At 36.5% G+C, this 21,331-nt stretch overlaps 1 protein-coding gene across 13 annotated transcripts in view; it reads right to left on the bottom strand.

Moving 5' to 3' along the window:
• AKAP9 (A-kinase anchoring protein 9) overlaps positions 1 to 21,331 on the bottom strand; it is a 152,521-nt gene that overhangs the window by 4,991 nt on the left and 126,199 nt on the right. For 8 of the 13 annotated variants that reach the window (XR_015548901.1, XM_087418649.1, XM_087418686.1 and 5 more), the window contains 14 exons: positions 20,537 to 21,025; positions 20,036 to 20,099; positions 19,829 to 19,950; positions 19,074 to 19,265; positions 18,632 to 18,820; positions 10,273 to 10,405; positions 9,254 to 9,473; positions 8,341 to 8,491; positions 6,545 to 7,213; positions 6,112 to 6,320; positions 5,703 to 5,808; positions 3,144 to 3,326; positions 1,957 to 2,202; positions 816 to 1,048 (listed from right to left, as the gene is read on the bottom strand). Coding sequence is in view for 12 of the 13 variants with exons in the window: in XM_087418649.1 (XP_087274775.1) it covers positions 816 to 1,048; positions 1,957 to 2,202; positions 3,144 to 3,326; positions 5,703 to 5,808; positions 6,112 to 6,320; positions 6,545 to 7,213; positions 8,341 to 8,491; positions 9,254 to 9,473; positions 10,273 to 10,405; positions 18,632 to 18,820; positions 19,074 to 19,265; positions 19,829 to 19,950; positions 20,036 to 20,099; positions 20,537 to 21,025 (3,206 nt within the window). In the remaining variant the exon portion in view is untranslated. The remainder of the gene's footprint in view (positions 1 to 815; positions 1,049 to 1,956; positions 2,203 to 3,143; positions 3,327 to 5,702; positions 5,809 to 6,111; positions 6,321 to 6,544; positions 7,214 to 8,340; positions 8,492 to 9,253; positions 9,474 to 10,272; positions 10,406 to 18,631; positions 18,821 to 19,073; positions 19,266 to 19,828; positions 19,951 to 20,035; positions 20,100 to 20,536; positions 21,026 to 21,331) is intronic. The other 5 variants (XM_087419248.1, XM_087418776.1, XM_087418902.1 and 2 more) reach the window with 2 other exon arrangements.

The following is a 21,331-nucleotide window of genomic DNA, read 5'->3' as shown; positions in this document are numbered from 1 at the left end:
ATTAGTAATTCCAGTTATTTTAGTAATGAAAATGAATGTATTCAGCCTAAGTAATTTTTCAAAAACATTTTTTCCCCCTCTTATGATTTCTTTTATTTATACATCTGAACTAGTTCATGGGCTTAATCAGATTTAAAAAAAAAAAAAGACAATACAGATTGGATGTGCCAGCTTGGAGTCACCAGCTGCCTGCACCTGGGAAGGCCCTTTATAGGTCACTATAGTACAACATAAGTATCCCTGCTAAGATGATGAAAATCTAGAAAGCAGCAGGCATGTTCTGGTAATGGCAGATGTCTCCTACTATAGGCATACAGAGCACAACAGGCAGAGAAAAGAGAGAGGATTAAAAATAATCCCTTTAGCTGTTAGTACTGTAGAGTTGATTCCAAACCCTAGTGACCCTGTGTACAGCAGAGTGGAACCCTGCCAGGTCTTTTCGCGTCATCCTCTCACCTTCCAGCACTATATCAGATAATGCTCTGCTGCTGTTCATAGGGTTTTCATGGCCAATTTTTTTGGAAGTGGGTGGCCAAGTCCTTCTTCCTAGTCTGTCTTAGCCTGGAAGTTCTGCCGAGACCTGTCCACCGTGAGCGACCCTGCTGGTATTTGAAATACCTGTGGCATAGCTTTCAACATCACAGCAACATGCAGCTGCCACAGTATGACAGCCGATAGATGAGTGATGTGGTTCCCTGAGTGGGAAACAAACCCTGGTGCGGCAGTGCGAGTGCCGAATTTTACCACTAGACCACCAGGGCTGGCTAATTCTTTTAGAGAGTCTATTAAAATGCGCTTTCTTTTAAGTACTTTACCTCGAAATTGCCATGGACACTCTGACAGCCGACCGAAACCTGGTGAAGCCCTTCGGACGGTTGGTGATCACCTCCAGATCTGTGAAGGCTGGCTGCCCCCCCATCCGGGCAAGCAGAGCCAGGGTGGCATCTTCACATTCCTGGAATCCACCCAGTAACAGCAGCAGGTATTTCTTCTGATAAATGAGAGCTTTCCGAAAACTTTCTGCTCTCAGGTATTTACCATATATTCTCTATGTTTAAATAAGGGAAGAATATAAAGGCATTAAGACGTTATTCAAATTGTTCTCTATGGGAAGATAACCTAGATTTTATTTAAGAATAGTAGTAGTAGTAGTAGAATGGCAGGTACCTTATCACTGGTTTCTACTTTATTAGCAAAGTTGAAAGTAAAGATAATTAACCTTAACCTCTATACTTCTACCTCTTCTTAGTCAATGGCACTGAATATTAACCTTATAGTTATGATTTTTGCTTATTTTGGATTTTAGCCCTTATTCATCATATTTATTGCAAATATTTTTCTCATTCCATTATCATCTGAGATTTTTTTTTAATTGTATAGAGCTACTTTTATTATTATGGTCACTAATCTATTTAACTTTTTCAATGTTAATGTTTTCTGTCCCTTTAAGAGTCATAAATTTCTGTTCACTCCACAGTTGGAATAAATATTCCAAACATTTCTTTCTTTTTGTTTTTTAATGTTAACTGATTAAGCTAGTTTTACTACAATAATCATTATTAGTCATGAGGCTATTCAGAGGGCTCACCATCGTACAGAGTATGATGCTCTAATATTGACAGCAGTTGAGCTTTTGTTGGGGTTTGAAAAGGCAACTTTCTGTTGGTCTACTAAGAATGAGGCTGTGGGGAAGTGGGACCATGAGCTCAGGGTGCTGCCAGTGTGACCATTAAGAGGGCTTAATCTGGTCCCAGACCTGGGGCATGCCTCGCCACAAATTTTTTGTGACCAGCTAGAGGCCTGCATTCATGACATAGACTGAATAGGGAGACCTAGAGACAGCCTGAGCACCACCTAACTTTCTGTAGTTTGCTCAATTAAGGTTAGTGACAGATGAACCAAGGCAAAAGCAGAGGACCAGCTTCGGCGTATATTTAGATGGAAGATGTCTCCTACCTTTATGGTGGCATGCTCAGAATCAGGGCTCAGATTCTGAAGTAAAGCTTCATTTCTTAGTTCAGCTTTCAGTTTGTACACTTCAGCTTCTGCCCTTTTCAAGGATTTTTGGAGGGTCAACTTTTCTCTGTTCCAGACTTCTTTTTCGGAAGCAATGATGGCTTCAATGTCGGCGCCACCACTGAATGAAAACCTAGAAGACTGTATAGACCAGAGCCTACTTACAAGATTTTTAAGAACAAGTCTCTGAAAAAAAAATTGAATTAAATATATTAAAGGTATCTCTATGGGGGATACAGAAATCGCAGCTTTCCAACTTCAGACAGGGAAAATTCAAAGCCAATCTCAACTGACATTAAAGAATATACATTAACTTTAAGTATATGGTCCTTTGCTGAGCAGATTAACTTTACAACTAAAAATCCTTGTGAAAGCCTGGCCCCAGAGAAGGTATTTAGATTTAGCAGAACTTTGAACTACAAAAGTCTAGAGACTTAATAGATGGACCATCTGGATCCAAATGTTGAGCCTGTGCCTGAAACAGGGCACTGGAGAAGTAGGGAGAAAAACCACCCGCATGTACATAGGGAAGTGGATCACTACAGAAGCTGTGGTGATGTGTTATCATGTATTTGATCGCCCAGTTGTCTTTAGGCCTTCCCTATCTTTGTATTGCGTGATTACAGGAGCTAGCAATTTATTTTGTAGTTTTTACATGAAAAAAATTTAAATAAATTCCCAGAGTAGTTTGACTGAAATACATAATTTCATGGCATCTTTCACTTGAGTTATGAACACAGTAACAGATAAATAACTGACGAGCACAGTCACAATTTACATTTGAACATTTCTTTACATGTATCTGCTATTAGTCCATAGGCAGCAAAGTATCTGGCTTTGGAGATAAGTAGATCTTGGTTTGACTACAAACTTCAGCTTTCTCATTTGCAAGGCTGGGTGTGGATTGGCGATTCTGAAAGTACATAAGCCAGAATCTGGCACAGAGAAGGCTCCCAATAAATAATAGCTATTATTATTATTGTCATCCCTACAAAATTTTCCAATGATCTTACTAAGAATCAGATACTTAATACTTTTACATTATCAAGGTTAAAAATTGAAACTAAATAGCAGAAATTATAACTGTACACTACTCCTAACATGTAGCCATGCTAAAACAGACGTACATGATCTCTGCCAGCTCCTGTCTGCCGATACCATCTGACCTGCTCTTCCAGTTTCATAACCATGTTTCTTAAGTCATTCTTTTCTTCGGTCAGTTGGCTGATATGTCCTGTCAGCTCAGCATTTTGTCTCAGTAGTCTTTCAGTCAATGAGCCACAAGAAGTACTTGGGGACACTAAGCTAGACTAGAAAGACAAAATGGCATCAAGTCACATAATGCACAAATGTTTGTGAATAATGCATATAAAAATGTGGACAGGCACTGAGAGCAACAGATTTCATGAAGAAGTGATGCTTGAGTTGAGTCTTAAATAATGAGTAATTTACCAGGCAGGAAAGAAAATAGGGAAGGGCATATTAAGCAGAAGGAACAGCATGTGTAAAGGCACAAAGGCTTGAGCAAGAGTATGTTGCTTTTAGGGAACTACAAGCTGCTTGGTAAGGCGAGAGAGTAAAGGTTGCCTTCACTTTACGGATAACAGACCTAAATGTAGGCAGTGGAGAGCCATGAAAGGCGTTAGGCAGGAGCACGCCACAAACAAAATTTATGTGTTAGAAAGATTCCTTTGGTAGCAGTGTGCAAAGTAGAGTAAATTAGGGAAGACAGATCCTGGAGTCAGGCAGACGAGTTATGAAGTTATTGCAACAGTCCAGGTGAGAAATGCTGAAGGCCTGAATGAAGGCAATGACTAAGGGCACATAGGATAGATATTTCAGAGGTCGAAGGCACAGGACTTAGTGAGTGCTTGGATGTGCAAGTAAGAATGAAGGATGGTGGTCTATGGTGACTTTCAGCTTTCTAAACTGGGTGATATCATGACCAGAAATGTGGGTTTGGGACAGGAAGGAGAAAAGGAAGATGATGGTCAGTTTGCAATGTGCCTGTGAGGTTCCTAAGGGGTCACTATGGGGTTCATTTCCCCAAGGAAAGATGTCTAGTAAGTAATTGAAAATATAAACCTGGACTACAGGACAAAAGTCTAGACTAGAACCACAGTCCACTAGGAGATAAGCTCCATAAGGGTGAGATTTTTATCAGATCTGTTCACTGTATCCCCAGAAGCCAGTATAGTACCTGGCACATAGTAGGTGGGCAATATAAGTATTTGTTCAATAAATAAGCCTAGTGGGAACTCAGGCTGTGGGAATGAATGAGCTGTTATAGTTAGAGAAAAAAATGGATGAGGATAGGAGGAAGAGGAACTCATAAAGATGACTGATGAAAGAAATGGAAGAAATGAGAGAATACTGATATAAAAGGTAAGGAAAAAGAGGATTTTTAAGATAGAAGAGGTCAGGGCTGGCCCCGTGGCTTAGTGGTTAAGTGCACGTGCTCCGCTGCTGGCGGCCTGGGTTTGGATCCCGGGCGCACACCGACGCACCGCCTCTCCAGCCACGCTGAGGCCGCGTCCCACATACGGCAACTAGAAGAATGTGCAGCTATGACATGCAACTATCTACTGGGGCTTTGGGGGAAAAATAAATAAATAAATAAAATTAAAAAAAAAAAAAAAAGGTAGAAGAGGTCAAAGTGTCAAATGCTACAAAAAAGTCAAGAAAGATAGGGACTGAAAAAATTCACCAGATTAGTTAATTGTGAAGAAACTAGTAGCATTCTGAGGGTGGTTTCACGGAGTGGTGAGGATAGAAGCCAGACAACTCTTTCAAGAAACTTGGTTACCCTAATACATAAGAGGCTAATATAATTATTCAATAATGATAATGAAAGTTAATTTTCCCTCAAACTTACACTATCTTCTATTGGGGGAAGGCAAACATTATTACTAATATTTAAAATAAATGAAAAGATAAAATTATTTAGAAAATATAGTAGTCTTCCCTTATCTACGGTTTTACTTTCCACAGTTTCAGTTACTTGCACTCAACTGTGGTCTGAAAATATTAAATGGAAAATTCCAGAAATAAACAACTCATAAGTTTTAAATCACACGCCGTTCTGAGTAGATGATGAAATCTCATGCCTTCCCGCTCTGTCCTGTCCAGGACGTGAATCATCCCTTTGTTGCCTCCCTAACCATCAACACTGTCTGCTCCTGACATCCAACCATATACGTCGTCATAGACGGGTGATCCTCCTTCTGACCTATTGTCAGAAGGTGAATAGTAGCCCAACACTACGTCACAATACCTATATCATTCACCTCACTCTATCTCCTCACGTAGGCATTGTATCATCTCACCTCACCACAAGAAGGGTGAGTACAGTAAGGTAAGATATTTTGAAAGAGAGACCACATTCACATCATTTTTAAGGTATATTGTTATAATTATTCTATTTTATTATTAATTATTGTTGTTAATCTCTTACTGTGCCTAATTTATAAATTAAACTTTCTCATAGGTATATACGTATAGGAAAAAACATAGTATATTAGGGTTCAGTACTAGCCATGGTTTCAGGCCTCCACCTGAGGGTCTTGGAACGTACCCCCTGCAGGTAAGGGGAGACTAGAGTATGGTGCCAGTTTCAAATGATTCATATAGTTTCCATTAAATCTTTGCTTTTCGATACTTTACAAAGAGTTTTTAAAAAGTCTTACCTCTTCGCCTGGCTGGCCAGTTAATTTTTGTACTTGTAAAATAGTCCCATCAATATTTTCCTGAACCCAAATGAAATCTTCATCATCTGCTGTTTCAAACTGTAGTCTTCAAGAAAAAGACAAAAAGTCAAATTATCTTCTCAATTAGCAGTGCTGACTGGCACAAACACTAAGGATCAGGCGACACTCTGCTTCACCTATCACTTCTCCCTTACATTAAGTGTTCTCTTTCCCTGGGTGAAGGTGTTAAGATCTATGTTTTCAGGTGTATGAGTTTTGTTAAAGAATATCACCTTCTAATGTAAACACGCATTAACTTTAAAATTTCAATTCCCCACCCTTGGCTACTTATTAGTGAGGGACAGATTCTGTCCAGCTTGGCTAAGAGTGCCATTTCCCAAAGTCTAACCTGTTGGAGGCTTTCTGGGCTAGATGCTGTAGTTTTGAAGTCACATGTTGAAGCTTTTGTCTGATCATTTCTAATTCCTGATTATAGCCAGTTCCTCCTCCATTCATTTCAATCAGTTTAGCATAGCTTGATTCCTTTGTCTCTCCTTCTATTTTCTGTTGAAGAACCCAATTTCTAGTTCGATCACTGGTTAAACTCCACGTGGTTGGCTGGCAGTTTTGGACAGAAAAAGCAATAATTAAATGAACAGCAAATGACATTCTTTCTTAAGGGAACACAATTATTGTTTATATTCCAAATAAACTTCTATAGATTTCATTTTTAAATGATTTGTACACAGCTGTTTAAATAATTTAATCCAATACCAAAATTATACGATCAAAGAGCTGCAGTATTCTTGTAAAAAATATTTTAAAACAAAGTGGCAATTTACCTCATTAAGATTTTGACACAGCATTCTTCTACTTTCTCGTTTTTCTTCCCGTTCTAGTTCTTGCTTCTGGAATTCCTGCATAATTCCTTGCAGTCGCTTTCCTTCAAGGTCTAACTTATAAACTTGTTGCCTTTTCTCTTCCAGCTGACACTGAAGATCTTCCACTTTGGACTGGAGCTCGTGCATTTTTTTCTGCCCCTCAGTGTTGGCCTCTTGCTCTGTCTGTAATGTCTTCCTGTGAACCTGCCTATCCTTTTCCATTTGCTGTCTTGCTTGCAAAGAATCCAGTTTATATTTCTCAGTCTCAGTTAACAATTCTACTATGCGACTGTGTTTCTCCTCTAGCTGTTTCTGTAGCTCCTTAAGGAGGTCCTCAGAGGGTAAGGAGGGCCGAGGCTGCCCACCATCATCACTGCTCTGCAGCTGTGCATGCAATTCCCGCTCCCTATCCAGGGTATTACTCATTTCCCGAATTCGAACTTTCTCGGATTCAAGAAGTACTTGAAGCTCTAAGTTTCGACCTCGTTCTTCTGATAACTGGGCATCATGTAGCACTCTTTGTGATTCTATTTTCTGCTGTGATTCGTTTAGTAGTTGTTTCTGTTGTTCCAAAAGTAGATTTAGCTGAATATTTCTTTGTTTCTGACTCTCAAGTGAAAATTTCAGATCCTTGTAGGAGAAAGTTGAGTTCAAGAACTTGTTAATATTATTAAAAGTACTTTATAATATAATTATGCCTTTATTAATATTAAGTTGGTAGTATTTCGTAACAGAATTGATTATCCAGTTTCTTAACTAAATTTTCAGTGGCTAGAGCATAATTATTTGGACCGCCAGTTGATTTTCATCAAGAAATATAAATAAAAGATAACTAAGCTAAACAATACTTTCTCCCCAAACATTAATTATAACTGATTAAGGAATATGAAGCAGGGTACATTTCTCCTAGGAATAATAACCTTTAAAAATACAAACATTTCTGACATAATATGACAGGAGTTCTTGAAAAACCTGAAGTTTTGCCATATCACATACTAAAAATAATAAGGCTCAGGGACAAACTACTCAAAACCTATACAAATTTGTAATGATAAAAAATAGTAATTAGTATCTGAGAAGATAACATGCTCCTGCCGGGTAGAGAGCTTACTATGCCTGGAAGCTGCCATGGTGGACATTTAAAAAAAAATTAAAAAACCCCGCAAAAGTAATAGGGCAGAAATGCTGGCTACACATTTTTTTCAGCATAGATCTAGCAGGTACCCAGATTACGTGGCTAGAAAATGAGCTCTGAGCCAGTGAGGCTGCCGTTAAAGTGGGCACTACTCTCCTGAGCTGAGAGCTGTGCGAGGCTGGGATGTGCCTCCCTGGGAGAGAGCCCAGAGTGAAGGGACTCATTTAAAATTTTCTTTCGAGCAGGAGGGACCCCTGCTGCCAGGAAAGTATCACTCTTCCCTAGGAGAAAACAGGAACCAAAACTACTTCTGCATTGAACTGACATGATTGCCCTATTTATCAAATTGTATGTGCACTAATTTGAATTCCCAAAACACATGTTGTTGCAGAACAGTCTGTATGCATCCTTGGGTGTAGTAAAAAAAAAAATAAATCACACCGTTAGCATTTCCTCATAATACAGTTTAGATAACATTAACAGGATTCAACACATAGTTCACAACTGATTGTTACCTCATAAAGAGTCTCAGGTTGACATTTGAGAAAGAGGAGTCTCCAGACTCGCTCTCTTCTACTGTTTTGGATTTTCCACAGACATTTAAAGACAAAGATGACAATACCTCAAGTTCTTCTTTATCCCGCTCTTCACTGCGTCCCAGTTTGGCTTTCTCTTTCTCCAAAGCCCACTGGAGCTCTCTGGACTTTTTCTGTTCACTTGCTAATGTGTCATTAAGCAAATGTACTTCATCTGTTTTGTCTTTAACTTCCAACCTAAATCAGAGACAAATGAACTTGCATAAAACTAGTCTGACCAAGTGCATATTGAGAGAGAAAGAACAGTTTCCACTGAAAAGTAGAGGCATATTATAAATTAGCTAAGAGGAAAATATAAACCATGTACAGATTAAAGATTCTTGACTGTGGTTCATTTCAAATTGTTTCTAGTAGTACAACTATTAGTTATTATTTACCACTGCAAATAATTTATTGCTACAAAATAATATTAATACTAAAAACTTTCTTTTCTCTTTTACTGAACATGGGAATCACCATGTATGTTTGTGTGTGTGAATCTAATGTTCAAAATAAAGAGTGACTGTACCTGTAACGTGTCCTTGACAAGCAGTGTATCTCAGTATTTACACTGACCAATTTATCCTTTTTACAAGCATTATCTTTTAAAACATTTTGCATATTTTAGCTAACTGAACTGAGAATTCTATTGAGATCATAAATATCACTTCAAATTACTTGGTGATAAAATAAAAGTCAAAATTCTATATCTTATACAACAACAAGTCTAAAATAGAAGTGAAGTCACAGTTCAGAATATAGCAATAGCTAATCATGAGTTTATCATTTGAAAAACTTGGAGGTTTTCCTCTCCACTGTAGTTTTCCCCATAAATAACAAAGTTTCATGCTATTTAAACATCATGTATAATGTTATGTTTTTGTAAGATCTAACAATGTCTATGACAAAATTACTTGAATTCCTTTACTAATACAGGTTTATAATAAGAAGCTTCCACACCTGAATGCCTCTAATTCCTTTAGGTGCTTATGCTGTGCTTTGAGTGTTGTTTCGAGTTCCAACCTAGTTTGTGCAAGTTCACTCTTCAGTTCAGCAACCACCATTTTCTCAGAACTCAGCTGTTCTTGTAATTCTGTTGCTTTGTCTTTCACACTACTGAGCTCCACTTGCATCTCCAGCATTTGAGACTGCTTCTGCTGCATATTATATTCCAAGAGTTCTAAATGGAAAAGTAATAATATTTAAAATATGATCTAGCAACTCATATTGGGTTTATATTTTGTTGATAAGAACTGATTTGTAATTTAGGAGATTACTACAAAGCAAATGTGAAAAGATTATAGTCCCAAAAGATTATAGTCCCTAGCAATTTCTATAAATACACTTTTCCTCACAGTGCTAATGGTCAAGATTTCAGAACTGTAAATATATAAGGATGATAAAAGTTTTACAGAACACATTAATGGTTATAAGACTTGAAATAAAAAAAACCTTTAAATGTTCACACAATACTATAAATAGGAGAAGCATGTATTTGGGAAGGAAGCTTCTGGGATACTTGACATGGGTGATGTTTCCACAGATATTCACTTAATAATTTGTTACACTGTGTACTTTTGCATTTTGCACTTTTCTGTATGTATGTTACAATTCACAATAAAAAAAAGGATTAAAAAAGAAACAGTTACTTTCATTGTGGACTTCTTTTTCTTTTAGGTGACTATTCTCATATAGAGCTTCAAAACAAAGAAAGATAATGAACTTAATGGGCTAAACAACCTCATCAAGGCAATGCTCATTTTAAATTCATTTTAAATTAAATGTAGGTGTTGAACACCAACTGGATAATCATTTAATCCCTAGAGTAATTAATGTAGATATCTCCTTGATGTTATGAGAATGAGAAGAAAATGTGACTAAGAGGAAATGTGTTTTAGCTGAACAACAATAATAAGGGAAACAAAGTGAAATATTATTCACGTATTTGTGTAACCATATGAGCCTGTCACATAACATACCTTGGCTTGGTTGATCATTCTCTTGTTCTCTTTTCCTACCATTCATTTGAGCATGCAGTGCTTGAATTTCAGATAATAAACTCCTTCTATCTGCTTTCTGGAGGCATTCCATAGCTGCTCGATACTCAACACCCTGTAACAATAAAAAGTAAAAATCCAAGTGAACAGATTTGTAAAGACAATAAAATGAACAACTAGGAAGTCTAAAGAAGAATGAATGGAACACACACGCTAAAATTTTGAAAGACTTTTTCTTTTTTTTCTGCTCATTAGGATTTATTTTTAGTAATTTTTACAATTATTTTTAAATTCTTCACATTTAATTCTTCATAAAACATGAATAATAATATAATAAACACCAGTCTCAGTATGTACTTAGCCTAAGAAATAGCTAAGGCTATACACAGCTAAGGCCCCCTATGTACAATTCCCTGAACATTTCCTTCTCTGCACCACTTGCTCAAGAAATAACCAAACTCTAAGTTTGGTGTTTGTTAGTTTCATGCACAAAGCATATTGCGTTACATACACACACATATCCTAAACAGGATATAGTACTGTCTTGCATTTTTTTTTTTTTTTGTGAGGCAGATCAGCCCTGAGCTAACATCCACGCCAATCCTCCTCTTTTTGCTGAGGAAGACTGGCCCTGGGCTAACATCTGTGCCCATCTTCCTCCACTTTATATGGCACGCCGCCACAGCATGGCTTGACAAGCAGTGCCACAGTGCGCGCCCGGGTTTGGATCCCGGGCTGCCAGCAGCGGAGTGACGCACTTAACCGCTACGCCACAGGGCCGGCACCTTGCATGTGTTAAAACTTTATATAAATGGGCTCACACTGTATTCACCTTTATGTCATATGCCTTTTTCACTTAACACGTTGGTGAACCATCCAAGTTGACACGTAGCTCTACTTATTTTCAATGTTATACAGTATTTCATAGTATGAATAATACAGTACATTTTATTTGAGCATCTTTTCATATATTTATTGGATCCTCTTCTTTGTCCTTTATTGATATCATTTGTCCATTTTTTAATTGGTTGTTTTACTCTCATTGGATATTTGGTCTGTACTTTCCTTTTCTTGTAATGTCTTTGTCTAGTTTTGGAATCAGAGCAATACTGGCCTCAGAGAATGGGTTGGGAAATGTTCCCTTCTTTTATTTTTTTTTTTGGAAGAGTTTATGAAGGACTGGTATTAATTCTTCTTTAAACATTTGGTAGAATTTGCCAGTGAAGCCATCTGATCCTTAGCTTTTCTTTATGAGAAGTTTTAAAATTATTAATTTAACACTTTGTTAAAAGTCTATTCAGATTTTCTATTTTTCCTGGGTTAGTTTTGGTAGTTTGTGTATTCTTAAGAATTTGTCCATTTAATGCTACTGTAAATATTTATTTTTATTTTTAAAATTACATTTTGTTTATTGCTGAGAAATCAGATTTTTACCTCTTGATCTTACATCCAGCAATATTACCAAACTTCCTTATTAATTCTAAGAATCTGTGTGTATATATTCTCTTTGGATTTCTAGGTAAGTGCATGACAGGTATCCCCAAGCCCCAATCCTTATTTATTTATTTTTCTTGCTTTGCTGTGCTAGCTAGATCTTTAGGACAAGGTTGAACAGACTACTGAACCCTTTTAAGGAATGTTTTTATCATTTAACTATCAGGTATCATGCTTGTTGTAGGTTTGTGCTAGATAAACCCTTTATTTAGTTCAAGAAATTCTTTTTTATTTTTCATTTGTTATTTGTTTTAAGGTATTTTAGGGTAGGAATTTCTTCATTTTATTCACTATCTCTCCTGAAATGATCACTTTTTTTCCTTTCCCTCTTTAATTTGTTAAAGTAATGAATTACATGAATTATTTTTAATAGTATGCCACCTTTGCATCCCTGGATAAGTGTAAGGTGATCATGTCTTTAAAAAACATACATTGGTGGATTTGGTTTGTTAACATTTTGTTTAGGATTTCTGCATCTATGTTCATGAATAAAATAGGCCCATTATTTTTCTTTCTTGTATTATCTTTGTTTGATTTTGGTAACAGGGTTATACTAGCTTCCTCACAAAAAGATAGGGCATTCCCCCAATCATCCAACAATGGAGAGCACGTGTATAAAACTGGAATTTTCTATTCCTTGAATATTTGGTAGACTTTTACCTGTAAAACCATTTGGGCTTGATGTAATTCTTGTGGGGAGATTTTTTAAAAATTGTTTTTAATTTTGCATTTTGACATAATTTCAGACTTACAGAAAAGCTCCAAAAATTGTACAAGGAATCCCCATACACCCTCATCCAAATTCCCTAAATGTTAATTAACCACATTTGCTTTATCCTTCTCTCTCTCACACTCGCTATCTCTTTATACACCTGTATGTGTATATATCTACACACATACACGCACATATCATTATTTTTCCTTTCCAAAATGTGTGAAGATATGTTGCAGACAGATGTCCCTTTATCCCTAAAAACTGCAGTGTGTATTTCCTAAAAACAAGAACATTCTTCTACAAACCACAGTACAATTATCAAAAGCAGAAATTAACGTTAATACTATTATCTAATGTACAAAGCTTATTCAAATTTTGCCAAATGGGGCCGGCCCCGTGGCTTAGCGGTTAAGTGCGTGCGCTCCGCTGCTGGCGGCCCAGGTTCGGATCCCGGGCGCGCACCGAGGCACCGCTTCTCTGGCCATGCTGAGGCCGTGTCCCACATACAGCAACTAGAAGGATGTGCAGCTATGACATACAACTATCTACTGGGGCTTTGGGGGAAAAAATAAATAAATAAAATTAAAAAAAAAAAAAAAAAATTTTGCCAAATGTCCTTAATAGCAAAAGGGAAAAAAAAGTGATGTTCTTAAGTATTTCTTTGTCTTTCGTGACCTAGTTATTTTGTAGTATGTTCCTGAATTTTTAAAGACTTTTTATTTTGAAATAATTTGAAACAAAGTTCCTGCATACCTTTCAGCCAGCTTTCCCTGATGATAACATCTTACATAAAGGTAGTACATTACCAAAACCAGGAAACTGACATTGGTACAATGCTATTTAAATTACAGGGTTTATTCAGATTTCATTAGTTTTTACACGTACTCATTCTTTTTGTTGGTGTATAGTACTATGAAATTTTATCACATGTATATAGGTTCTCATAACCTCCACCAAAATCAAGATATAGAACTGTTTCATCACCAAAGAAACTCCTTTGTAGTTACATCCTCTCCCCAACCCTAACCCTTGACAACCACTGATCTGTTCTCTATCACCATAATTTTGTCATTTCAAGAGTGTTATATAACACACAAAAGTGTATCAACAGTTTGCTCCTTTTTAATCGCCAAGTAGTATTTCATTGTATGGATGTACTACTTTATTCTTTCATTCACCTGTTAAAGGACATTCAGGTTGTTTCCAGTTTTTGGCTATTATAAATAAAACTGCTATGAATATTTGTGTATAGGTGTTTATAGAGACATGAGTTTTCAATTCTGTCTGATTAAATACCTATGAGTATGATTTCTAGGTTGTATGGTAAACGTATATTTAACTTTATAAGAAACTGCCAGGTCATTTTCCAGAGTGGCTTTCCCATTTTACATTCCTGCCAGCATTGTATGAGATGCAATTTCTCTGCATCCTCAACTTTGTGACAACTTTGTGTTGTCACTAATTTTTATTTTGGCCATTCTGATAGATGTGTAGTGGCCTCAATTTGTTTACGTCTAATATTTCCCTATGAGATTTTGGTTATGCATTTAACAGAAGTACCATAAAAGTGATGTTGTAGGGGCCGGCCCCGTGGCTTAGCGGTTAAGTGCACGCGCTCCGATGCTGGCAGCCCGGGTTCGGATCCCGGGCATGCACCGACACACCACTTGTCCAGCCATGCTGAGGCCGCGTCCCACATACAGCAACTAGAAGGATGTGCAGCTATGACATACAACTATCTACTGGGGCTTTGGGGGAAAAATAAATAAATAAAATTATAAAAAAAAAAAAAAGTGATGTTGTATCCTTCATAGCAGGAAGTACACAACATCTGCTTGTACTGGTGTTACAAACTCACCAGAACTCAAACTTATATCACTTGATTAAGCAACGTTTCTCCACTGTAAAGTTACTGCTTTTCCTTTTGTAATTAAAAGGATTTTCTGGGGATTTACTTTGAGACTATGTAAATATACTCTCCTCGTGATCAAACTTTTTCATACTACTTTTAGCATCCATTGCTGATTATTGCTTGGGTCAACTATTACAACAGTGTTTAATAAAGGGTGATTTACTAATTACCTCATTTCTTCTACGCATTGGTTGGCACTCTACTATAAGAAAGAATTTTTATTCATTTACATCAATATGAACTCATGAATTCTTATTTTATTCTTTGGTTTATAATCTGTCACTATTGTTATTTAATTTGATGTTCAAATTGTCCCAAATTTGGCCAGTTGGAACTCCTGAAGCTGGCTTCTGTGACCTTTTGACATATCTCTTTCATTCTTTGAACAACTCCTTATTTGTCAGCAAAACAAGATATTCCAGGTTCATCTTGTACTTTTCCTGCTCCAGCCTGGAATCAGCCATTTCTCCAAGGAGTCCTAGTTCCTTTTAATGGAGAATGTAGTTAAAAATCAAGATCTGTGTGCTAAGTGCCGTGAGTAGATTTTTAATTGCCGATTTGATTCCTTTACTAGTTATGGGTCTTTTCAGGTTATTTCTTCATGAATGAGTTTTGATAAGTAATATTTTTCTAGAAAGTCTATCCATTTCACCCAAGTTTTTGAATTTACATAAATTATTCATAATATTCTATTATTTTTATATCTCAGCCATATAGTTAGTTATGATCCCATTTTCATTCCTAACTTTTAAAAAAGTGTGCTTTACCTTTTTCCTTAACCAATTCTCCAGAATAGTTTCTATTTTATTAGCCTTTCAAAGAACCAACTATTAACATTTTTATCCTATTACCAGGGGATGTATTTCACTAACTTCCTTTTCTTTATTACAGTGGATCCTCATTGTTCATAGATTACGTACTTAGAAATCTGCCTATTCACTAAAACTTATCTGTAACCTCAAAATCAATACTTGTGATGCTTTTATGGTCATTTGGAAATGTGTAGAGTGGCAAAAAATTTAAATTGCCAGATGCACATGCCCCTAGCTGAAGCTGAACAACGTGATACTGCCTTCTTTCATCTTTTATACTGTAAACAAGTATCCTCTTTGCCATCTATTTAGTACTGTGTTTTTGGCACTTTTGTGCTTTTCATTGGTGATTTTGCTGTTTAAAATGGTCCCCAAGCATGGCTGTAAAGTGCGTCTAGTGTTCCTAAGCACAAGAAGGCTGTCATGTTTTTTACGGACAAAATACATGCGCTAGATGAGCTTCCTTTAGGCATGAGTTATAGTGCTGTTGGCCATGAGTTCCACATTAATGAATCAACAATATATAATAAATATGGTGTCCTAAACAGAAACACACATAAAACATGGTTATGTATTGACTGGCTGACAAAAATGTTGTGACTAGGGGCTTACAGGACCTACGCATGTTATTTCCCCTAGTAGCAATGGCTCAGCATTTGAGGCAACTTTATAGACTCTAACTACTAGAAATAAGGAGAATTGACTGTTATCTTATTCCTTCTACTTTTTTTGGGCTTATTCTGTTGCTCTTTTTTTTAACTTCCTAAATGGGATGATTAGCTCATTAATATTCAGTCTTTGTAACTTCTAATATAAGATAAACATTTAAGGTAATAATTTTCTATGCAAGTTTTTACACCAAGTATCCAGGAAGAAATGATCATACATCAAAACAAGACATGCTGAGATTTATAAGTGACTGGAATGCAAAAGTGGAAAATAAAGCAGAATCAAATGTCATTGGAAAATTTGGACTAGGGGTCAGAAATGAAATAGGAGAGTGGCTCGTGAACTTCTGCAAATCCAACAATCTGTCCTTCATAAATACATGCTTCAAGCAACCAAACAGACAACTGTATACATGAACATTACCAGACGGCCAATATACAAATCAAATAGACTACGTAATTGGAAGCAGGAGATGGAGAAGCTGTATTCTCTCTGCCAAAACAAGCCCAGGTGGTATTGACCATGAATTGTTCATATCAAATATCAGAGGAAAGCCGAAGAAGAGCACTAAAAGAATCACAGTGCCAAAACATAACATAAACAACATTCGTGATGAATTTAAAGTCCCCATAAATAACAGATTTACATAGTTAAACCTAACTGACTGAGAAGCAGAAGAACTATGGACTGAAACCAAAAATATTATTAAGAAAGAATGCAAAAACACAATGCCTGAAGTAAAAAGAAAAGAAAAATCGAGATGGATGACAGAAGAAACACTAAAACTTGTTAAGGGGAGGTAAGAAGCAAAAGTAAAAGGTAGCAAAAGCAGGATTAGAATCCTGAATGCAGCTTTTCAGCGACTGTTACCTAGAGACAAAGAGAACTCCTATAATGGCCAATGCAAAGAGACAGAAGAGAACAACAAAACAGGAAGAAATCAAAGGGAAATTTAAACCTAGCTTAGGAATGATGAACAACCAACAAGGAAGCACACTACCTGATCAGGAGAAAATAAAGGGAAGGTGGAAACAGTATACTGAAGATCTAGACAGAAGAGATGAAAGGATGACAGATTCCTTTGAAGAAGATTCCTATGAGGAAGAACCTGTAATTCTACAAAGTGAAGTGAAACCTGCCCTGAAAGTACTGGGAAGAAATAAGTCATCAGGGGTAGATGGAATATAGATAGAATTATTTCAAGCCACAGAGACTGAATCTGTCAAAATCCTAACAAGAATTGACAACAAATATGGAAAACAAAACAATGGCCTAAACACTGGAAATACTCCATATACATCCCAATCCCCAAGAAAGGAGATGCCAGGGAAAGGAGATCAGTGACTATAGGACGATTGCTCTGATTTCCCACGCAAGTAAAGGTACTGCAACAAAGGCTTTTGCCTTATATGGAGCAAGAAATGCCTGATGTTCAAGCTGAATTTTGAAAAAGGAGAGGCACACGATATCTAATTGTGATTATCCATTGGCTACTGAAGCGCTCCAAAGAACTTCAGAAGGTTAGTCTATGTTTCATAGACTACAGTAAAGCCTTTGACTGCATGGATCATGAAAACCTATGGGCTGCTCTATAAGAAATGGGCATGACTCAGCACTCGATTGTCCTGATGCGTAACCTGTATTGTGGAAAAGAAGCCACTGTCAAGACAGAATATGCAGAGACAGAGATAGGCAAAGGTGTCAGACAAGGGTGCATTTTATCTCCCTATCTGTTTAATCTGTATACAGAAGATGTCATATGAAAAACTGGGCTAGACTCAGATGAAGGAGTGAAAATTGGTGGAAGAAATATCAGTAATCTAAGGTATGCAGATGACATCATTTTATTGGCAGAAAGCAACAAGGACTTGAAACAACTTCTGACAAAAAGAAAGTGCCAATGCAGGACTGTATTTAAATGCCAAGAGGACAAAAATGATGACTAAGAAGAACTACAAAGCTTTAACGTAGATAATGAAGACATTAAAATTGTTAAAGATGTTATTTACTTTGGTTCAGTTATCAATTTAAATGGAGACTACAGTCAAGAAATCAGGAGAAGACGGAGATTTCGAAGTGTAGCAATGAAAGAATTAGGAAAGATTATCAAGTATAAGGAAGTGTCATTAGAGACCAAGGCCAAGATTATCCACACCCATGTATTTCCAAATACTATGTATGGATGTGAAAGCTGGACAGTGCAGAAGGTTGATAGGAAAAAGAACCGATTAATTTGAAATATAGTGTTGGAGGAGAGCTCAACAGATACCCTGGACTGCCAGAAAGACAAACATGTGGGTCTTAGAGCAAATTAAGCCTGCCTATTGCTTGAGGCAAAAGTGAGGAAACTGAGGCTGTCCTACTTTGGGCACATCCAGAGAAGGCAGGACTCGCTGGAACAGACAATTCTGGGAAAAGCAGAAGACAGCAGGAAAAGAGGAAGACCCAATATGAGATGGATCAACTGCATAAAGGAAGCCATAGGCATGAGTCTGTGGAAGCTGAGCAGGGCTGCTGAGGACAGGACAGTGTGAACATCACTCATTCATAGGGTTGCCAGGAGTCAGAGCCAACTTGACAGCACTTAACAACCAATAATTTTCTCCTAAATATTCTGAGTGGCCGTGTTAAAATTTTAACCTTCAGACTTACTCTAAAACCAATCAATAACTCATTTTATTATTATTATTAAAAAGCATTCTTTGTTTTAATGTATTGTTTAAAATTTCATTTTGATACCTGTTCTTGTATCCTCTGTTCCAAACAGTTTAATAATCCAACTGCATCTCTAGTACCTAGAGCTGTTAGCTCAGTCTGAAATGCAGCTATTAAAACACTGCGCTCCTTTAAGAAAACTTGCTGAAGGGCAAGCAGAAGGTCACCTCGCCAGTCTGAGAAGCTCTCGTGAGATTGAGAACTATCATAAACCTAGCAGAGTATAAAAAACAAAAGTTAGTTTTCAAATAAGCAGGTTTTGAAAAACATTCTAAAAATGATATTAATCTACTAACCAAAATAAATATTAAAAGTCTAAGAACATATGAATTTATTTTCAAGGGTGTGATGGGGTATTTAAACAACATATAGTAATTCAGTAAAAATGCATCATAAAAGATAATTTACTTTGTAATTTGCCTTATTGATAAATATAAAACTATTTAGATGCATAATATTCCAGTACCTTGGCTTCTCTTTGCACTTGCATTTTGGTAATTACATCCTTAAGAGATGAGATTGTACTGAGGTAAGCTCTTCTCTCTTCTAGCCAAGATTCTGAAACTTGCTGAACAGAATGGTCCTCTCCATCACTATAGGGAGACTCGGTAAGAGAGAGTACCTGCATACCTTCATTATGGACAGCTCTCAGCAATCCCTAGAAACCAAAACCCAAAAGCCAGAATTATAACAACTTCTGCAAAGTCTGACATACAAAGAGAAATACACTTGAAGCAAGATAGTTTATCTAGTTAGATTGATTTAGAAAAGCCACTGCAGACAGGAAACGCCAGCCCACTGTTACTGAATGCCTTCTTCCTATGGTCTGTGACTCTACGTGGCTCTCATCTCTAAGTTTCTTCTATTTATCTAATATACTCTTCTTGGATTTAATGATTAGCCACTAATTTGACCAAAAGAAATATGCAGAAGATAGCTAACTTCTAGTCCTTGAGACTGCTTTAATAATTTTGGCAAATGCAAACATCAGGAATAAAAATTATTTAAAAAAAAAATCTTTATACAAATAACTATTAAATATATTGTACTTTATTACATGCAAAATATGAAAATACAACTAAACAGCTTCCCAAGGTTCCTTCTAGCTATGCAATTCTGTCTTCAGAGTGGATCTTACTGTATAACTTCTAATAAACCACTATGTTCAATACAGAAACCACACTGGCCAAGTTTTACTAAGAGATATCTGTCTTTTAGTACCTTTATTTTCTTTGGAAATAAATCTGTTGAACTTTCACCTTCTTCTCCTTGGCCTTCTGATGCTGTGTCAAATCCCTGACTTTGTGTAAGATAAATTCCCTGACCCCAGTCTGATCCAGAATCTAAAATAAAGAAAACCATTGACTATTGAAAAGAATCACTTTTTAAACAAGTACTATAAAAATTCCAGAAATTGATATAACTTACCACTGGAACATATTTCTCTAGTTTGGTAAGCATCAGAATGTATTAATTCAGGAATTGAGGATCCCTAATTAGAGAAAACAAAAAAACACATAATGTTTTTTGTCTTAATAAAAATAGAGTCCAATGAATAGTTTTGTTCTTCTGTAATGCTGTCAAAAACAAAAACAAAAACAAAAAAAAAGCCTCAATCAAATCTATCACACCTTTCATACTAGATGAAACTATCCATGGTTTACAAGAAGTCTTCAATGTTTTCCTTCAGGGACACTACCATAATAAAAAGAGACATTCATGAATTAAGGAACGATAACATCAGGTTCCAAATATGCACAGGAACTTTGTGCAAAGTTATTATCTGACTCTACACAATGGAAATACTTAAAATTGTAATTTTACCATAAGGAAGAGATAGCCTCAATTTTCTTTTTCTCTTAAAAACTGAGGATTTTGAAAAAAAAATCATAGAATGTTGAAAAAAACACATATAAGGAAAACCAATACCTCTTTAGATCTCAGACACTGTATCACTGTCTTCAGGGTACCACATTCCTCCGTCAGTAACTGAACAGCAACATAGTGTTCCCTCTTTAAGGTTTCAGTTTCTGAAATATGTCTGGATTCCATGTCCAAAATTTCAGCAGCATGTAGTTCTTGCATCTGCTCGATTTTTTCAGTAAACTGACTGATTATTTCAGTGACTTCTTCTGATGAACATTCATTCCGTAAATCAATTTGGATTCCTACATTTCTAACAAGAATTTGTGGAGTCTGATTGCTGTTATTGACTTTGACAGTCCCCTCTGTCTGGGATGCAGAGCTTTTACCCACTTTAATAGGAAGTGGCTCTAATATGCAGACCTTCCTGTCTTCTTGTACCCCAGTCTTATCTTCTTTTTCTGAGAAGTAGGATAATTTCTCTTCTGCCTCTGTGAGTTGATCCCTAACTTGGATTAAATCTTTCTGGAGAAATGCTATATAAGTTTCTTTTACCTAAAATATAATGAATAGAACAGTAGAAGATGCAGTTTTAAACATCCAATGTAAAGTTTAGGGTAGAGGGAGAATATAATTCATGGTAATATGTTCATTTTCCTCAGAATAATAATAAAAAAAAATTTCAGAAACACTCAGTTTCCATATATTTGTATATGCATGGTCATAGATTACCACAGAAATGAAATCATTTTATCAGCCTGTACTTTGGGTTCTCATGGGATATATAGTTCTCTTTAACATCTTTCTTTTTCCTCCTTTATTAACAGTCTACAGATTAAAAGCATCCTCCTAACAAAGATT

Source organism: Ceratotherium simum, chromosome 1 (assembly GCF_057802395.1).
Source record: "Ceratotherium simum simum isolate JZ-2026a chromosome 1, ASM5780239v1, whole genome shotgun sequence".
NCBI lineage: Eukaryota > Metazoa > Chordata > Mammalia > Perissodactyla > Rhinocerotidae > Ceratotherium > Ceratotherium simum.
Note: the sequence above shows the minus strand (reverse complement) of the source record. Positions and strands in the feature narration are given on the sequence as shown.